The sequence below is a fragment of the Trachymyrmex septentrionalis genome, unplaced genomic scaffold, assembly GCF_001594115.1.
Source record: "Trachymyrmex septentrionalis isolate Tsep2-gDNA-1 unplaced genomic scaffold, Tsep1.0 scaffold6, whole genome shotgun sequence".
NCBI lineage: Eukaryota > Metazoa > Arthropoda > Insecta > Hymenoptera > Formicidae > Trachymyrmex > Trachymyrmex septentrionalis.
This window is the reverse complement of record NW_017305778.1, coordinates 2,807,070-2,813,644: the sequence shown is the minus strand read 5'-3', so window position 1 is coordinate 2,813,644 and position 6,575 is coordinate 2,807,070. Positions and strand designations below refer to the sequence as shown.

At 28.1% G+C, this 6,575-nt stretch overlaps 1 protein-coding gene across 1 annotated transcript in view; it reads right to left on the bottom strand.

Annotated features, from left to right (window-relative positions):
* Positions 1-1,552: 1,552 nt before the first annotated feature.
* Positions 1,553-6,575, bottom strand: part of LOC108752249 (neuropeptides capa receptor-like) — a 26,847-nt gene continuing 21,824 nt past the window's right edge. Inside the window, exons 5-6 of the mRNA XM_018492947.1 lie at positions 2,930-3,272; positions 1,553-1,958 (exon numbers count right to left, since the gene is read on the bottom strand). Coding sequence (XP_018348449.1) covers positions 1,709-1,958; positions 2,930-3,272 — 593 coding nt within the window. The 3' untranslated portion in view covers positions 1,553-1,708. The remainder of the gene's footprint in view (positions 1,959-2,929; positions 3,273-6,575) is intronic.

The window sequence follows — 6,575 nt, the reverse complement described above, 5'->3', positions numbered from 1 at the left end:
AATCTATCACTTTATGTCATTTTACAAACAGCATACGGATGCTGCAGCGAAAGAATTTATGTGATTTATCGTTCACATTCTTTATTTTTTTAAAAATCTGTCCAATCTTAATATTCTTGGTACAGTCTTTTCGATACAAATTATCTATCAATCTTATATACAACATTGTCTATAAATTATTCTGGGTATTACAAATTATTCTGGTTGCTTCAATAATGGTTTTACCGTGATAAAAATAGTGAAATAACTATGTGTACACAGTTCAATTTACGCCGAAGTTGTAACATCCATGTTATAAAACTGCCTAATCACAGTCATTCCATTCTTCAGAGGTATAGCTATGATTGATCAGCTTTATGACATCGATGTTATAACTTTGACGTAAATCGAGCCGTGTAAACATAGTAACAAACGCACTGAGAAAAATTTCTGCTTAAAAATAAACGTATTAGAACATTCTGATTACATTAATTAGAATTTTTATTATCTCAACTAAAATTATAATAGACTCAAACAGAAAATTTCGATTTACCTACTTTTTACCAGAATTCGAATTAATGTAAACGTTTTTTTCGGAGTGCCAATATACATTTTTTCAACATTTATTTTCAATTAAACTCAAAATATAGTTAATTGTCTAATTGCAAATTATTATATAATTTTCGAAATGTAGATTGGTTAACCTTATTAATAGAAAAACAATTGGACGCGGAAATATAAATACACCATTGTTAGGACTATCTAAAATTGATTATAGAAATTTATTTATATAACTGAAATAATTTAAAAAAAATTTTTTTTCAACAAAATTATTTGCGCGACTATTTTATTCGCGAAATTTAATTCTTCACTTACATAAAAATAAAAAATATTATAGATTTATTATATAAATTAGAGTATCGAGAGACTACTGATAAAATAATTATTGATATTAGAAACATCCGAAAATATGAGTTTATTAATTTTTGTTGAATTATATTTAAAAGCCTGAAAGGCTATATATAATAATAATATTAGATAATTTATCACTATCCTGGTTAACGTAAAATATATCAATTAGTATATTTTATCATACCAATAAATATTAAATTCCGAAGCATCTAAATTCCTTCTGCACTCAGAATTGCACACAATAATTGTAAGATTTATTCGTATTCCACATTAGATTAAATTTTGTTTTGTAACTGGATTTTGCCATTCGTATATATTATATATTTTCGCTATTATTTCTATTAACGCGAATTTACTAATAATTTTGTATCGTATTAATTACTTAATTAAATTATTCGTAGAATTTGTTTAATTTCGTAAAATCTTTACTGGAGATTGCGACTTTGCGACATTCAATATTGTAATAAATTATAAATGTAATATAACTTACTGATATTGCTAAATTTTTCTTGATTTAACATATTCGCTACGAACACTTCACAATTTCGTTTGCGAGGTTTGAAAGCGTCATTCAAACGCAACTTTCCACAAAACTCGATTCCTTGTTCCGGTTACGAACACGCTCCTCAGGGAAGATATCGCGACACGTTTGCCTCTGGAAATTGTCCTTCAATGTAGGATAATACGCAGCGTCCGGTGCATCGATCTCATCATATATACGAAAACGACACGGTTGCTTCTTGTCGAGGTCGGAAGTGGTCCTTATAATCCTTGTGCCGCAACATTTCTTCCTTTTTCCGTCGGAGTAAACCAGAGATCAGATACACGTCTCATTCGCTGCAATCGGTGAGATACCGTCTCTTGTCTTCTCTCCCGATCTAAATTTGGTCCTGCCGTTACTTGAATGCGCAACGAAAGGAGATCTTGTATCTTGTGGCTGTATGTCAAGAGTAAGAACATCGCACGGAATCCTGTCTGTGTCGCAATGACTTACGTCGTCATCTTCTTCGTCGTAACGCAATCTTATCGGTGAACGAAGCATCGCGCTCGTGTGCGACACGTTACATCTGAAAATGAACAAAAATTGCACTTGTCTTAATTATAATTGCGGAAAATTTCGATTTCGGTATTTTGTAACGTTTTGAATTACTAATTGAACTTTGAAATGTCAAGTAAATGAGCTGTTAGTAAATATTAATTCACTAAGAGAAAAAAATAATTGCAATTATTATAATTTAACTGTAATTTGTAATTATATTCGGTACAAATATATATTTTTTTATAGAATTATATCTATAATAATTAAATTATACAACACATAATTAAATTAAATTATTATTAACATTAAAGCAGTAACAAATAATAACCATAAAAGAATAAAACTTTTTATTATTTTTGTATACAATTATAGTCACAAATACCAATCACTTTTCTCTCAGTGTTTTGTATTTCAAAACTAGGTTATGGAAAATTGTAGCATACAGTTAAAAAATTTCTGTTTAATTCATAAATTTTTATTTAATTTATCGAATTTAACACTTTCACATATTTTAATTGATTTATTCAAATTTTTGTATTAATTTAATATAAGATGAATATGTTAGAAAGTAACACAAATATTATGTAAAAATAAACACAAAATGTGACATTAATACAATTTGCAAGCAAATTGTGGAAGCATATTTTTTCAGTAAAATTTATATTTATAATATGTTAAATTAATACGTATTTTATTCATTTTTGTAGAATTTACGTTTTAAAATACATTATTTTTGTACTTATTATAAATTATTATTTTGACACTAGAAAATGTTGAATATCAATTTAACATAAAATATTTAAATAACGTAATCACATTATTTTAAATTAACACTTAAATACGATAAAAATTTAATACAAAATTTTAACAAGAATTTAAGTGGATTGGTTTGAACACAAATACAAAGTGCTTTATTACTGTGTATTTTCTAGTAAATAAGTAAATAATCTCGATATTGATAGAACTGACGGGAGGGTAATTAATTACGCAAGTGCTTACTTGATGCTACGTTGGTAATGCACACTTCTTACGCGAACTAGCTGGGACCCTCTTCTGGATCCACATCTGCACACCGTGCTATCTTTCATACTGCTGAGGTCGTCCCTGGTGATGATGGGGCTCGTTGGTGTGCAGTACAACGTCTTTTTAAATGCCAGTCTGTACTTAGCACTCATCACGTTGTACAGAATCGGGTTCACAGTGGTGCTGAAGTAGTACAGGCAACCACCGAGTGGATATAGCCAATCATTAATGTCACTAAAGGCCGATACCTGATACACGTACAACAAGCGCTGAGCGTGAAAGGGTGCCCAGCAGATAAAAAATGTTACCACGACCGCACCTGTGGAATGAAGCCATCGGTATCTTTCATATAGCCATATCGCTGTTTTCACTTCTCGAGGATAAGGGAGAATGCATGAGGAATGCCACGTGGAAAGAATTAAAAATGATATAAATGTTTTTTTGACTTCTCATGTAACTATTGATTTACTAAAAAAACTTAATTTTCAAAAATAATTAAATAACTTTCTAATAAGATTCTAAATTAAATGTTTCCGAAAATAAGATCTTCTTTAAATATAATTAATGATTGAATAAGATATATTAAGATATTTGAGTTTAAAATTAATGGGAAAGTAAAGATACCTTTAGACGTTTTTATTTGCTGGAATCATTAATTTTTCATGAATCTAAAAGTACTTCCAGAACGTAAAAATCTGTAATATCAATTTATTGATTTTTACACCATTCCGTACATCCATAACAAATGCAGACATGGAAATGTTGTTTTATTTATTTCTTGTCTCAATTATGGAAATGTATTCACGTAATAAAAAAAATATATGTGTTCTCTGTTTTTGCTTTTTGAGGTAACGAAATATTTATGGAAATAACAGAAATGGAAAGGATGCAATGTGTTCTATCAGCGAGTATTTTCAATTGCTTTAGAATGAAAAAGGATACGAGATTTGAAACTGTACATCAAATAAGAGAATTTATGCGCGGTACTGAGAAATATATTGGAATAATGGAACACAGATATTCATGGAAATTTAAATGATATTCTCCTGTTATATCGTGCGATATGCTTTCACGTATTGCTGTAATTTATTATATCGTCACGCTTGAATAGTTTACGAGTTATACTTTGCTTTCGTGAATCAGCAAATTTGTGTCAACGCATATTGCTTTATAGATTTTACTCAGTCCTGTTATCTTCGTGGCCATGGAAATAGGAAACCTAAGCAGCTTGATGATTAATTGATGCTGCAAACGACTTCCTCTTTATCTTCTCGGAAATATACTGCACGGCAGTTTACAAGCGCAACAACACAGACATAGAGGAATGATATTCATTGTTAGGAAGCTGACCTTACACAAAAGAAAAATTATTTTCAGTAGTAATAAAAAAACTAGGAAAATAATTTATTAAGCATTTAAACCTCATTTAATTTGAATTACTGCTTAAAAATTATATCGAAAGAATATTTATTGTTAATAATAATCAAGTGCAATTTAAGTAAAATGTAATTGTACTAAATTTTACTAAAAGAATTCTATTTGTTCTATATTTTATACGCGTTAGTTTTGAAGATATACATTGAAAAAAATTTATTAAATCTTAATACGTATTTTTTCAATAATACGAACTAAACATTTACTACAAATTATTGTAAGTAAATATTTAGTTCGTATTATTGAAAAAATAAATATTTACTCAATAAAAAGAATAATAATTCTTTTAATACAAATTAATGATTTTTATACCATATAAATATATTTACATTTAGTAAATATTTATTTAGTATAATTAAAATAAATATTTATTATAATTTAGCATTTTCTTCAGTGTATTTATGTGCAGAAACTCTGAATGTTTTTTTAATATTTAAATTTATTCTTCCGACATAAGTCATATTTTCTTTCTCTCCGAACGTATTCAATAAAAAATTGAGAATATCGGAAATTTGAAAAGTCTCTATTATATGGTTGTACACTTTCATCCCTTTTTAAAGAATAACATTTTTCTTACGGAAAAATTATATTCTTAATTCTTACGGAGGAATTATACTTGAAGCGTTGTCAGTTGTTATACAACGTCGTATCTCTGGGAATAATAAAACCAAATCAAGAAACAATTTGTAGTATGCAAGCATTATTTTTCCTAGCGACGTCGGATAAATGTTTTTATTGCTATAATTATCCATAAACTTTAAGTAAATTTTAAGATTGCATCAACTGAAGAATCGAGTGGAAATGCACAGATGTTTCTTAAAAAAAGAAACAAATAAATATTATAGAATTATCGGAGAATAAAAGATATCAGGTGTCTCGTTACAAAGTTGATGTAAGAATAGGATAACTTTAGGTCGACACCGATTGCCGGACTGGAAAAGCATCCGATATTACATCAGTATGTTATAGAATTTTAACATCCGCCGCATCATGAAATGCATGCGTGAGAATGAAAACTATGCGATTACCGCATGGAATTTTGACACCTCCGTAATAAGTTTTCGAAAACGCAACATTCGCAATACAACCTCTTGCAATTTATCGGATGTGGAAAATATTGAAGCACATTGACACAGAAGCTTGGACAAGATATATGTTACGAAAAAAATATAACGACGTACCTTTCTGTCGAATTTTTTTGCCTTGCTTAAATAAAATTTCCTGATATATTTTACGCGCAGTTATGAAAATTTTATAACTTTAACATAATGTTATAAGGTAACTCTGATATGTATTTACACCGCTCTAGAATTTACGTAACAAAGTATGCTATGTGAGATATACAGCAAAAATGCAAGGGGATTTTAAAAAGTTTTTTAAATATAAAAAATAAATATTTTAATTTTGTTATAGTAGCAAACAATATAAAGTTTTTATTGGTACAGTTAATGGATGGTTTATTTAACTTATATAGTAAAAAGTACTTAGTACTTGATAAATCAAGTTTGCGATATAGTGTGGTATAATGCAAATAAAAGAATTTTAAATTGATAAGAAAAATATTAAATATCTATATTTTTTCATTTATTTAAAATTATTTTTTCTGCGTTGTTACCTATTAGTAACAACGTAGGTAAAAAAATTCTAAATATAGATGAGATCTTACTGGCATTATACATAAGTTTAAAGCGGGTTCATAAAACAAAGAATAATTACAGCAAATGCCATAAATTAATTTTTATGTTATAATTTTAAATGATGATCAACAAGGTGCCTGAAATATTTTTAGTCAAGGTTGTATATATCGAAGTTACCTCAATATCAATCAGAAACATACATGAGATTTTTTTGCAGCATTACTATAATAGTTTAGAAACAAGTTACGTCCACTTTGTGTCGAATTCAATCAATTTGATTTCGTTCTTCTTAACATAAGAGATTGATACAACGGAACGACAGTCAGGGCTGGGTATATATTTGAAATACTTTTATTTAAAACACACTATTTGCAATACAAGTATTTTGTATTTTTGATTTTAGCGGATCACATAAAAGTATTACGTATTTTGAATTTAAAAAACTAAATCGAAAGATTGAAAGCTTTTTGCATATTGCAATTCAAATAATAAGGTTGATTATCAATATTAGTATTTGAAATACAAAATAATCTTTTGTTATTAATACTGAA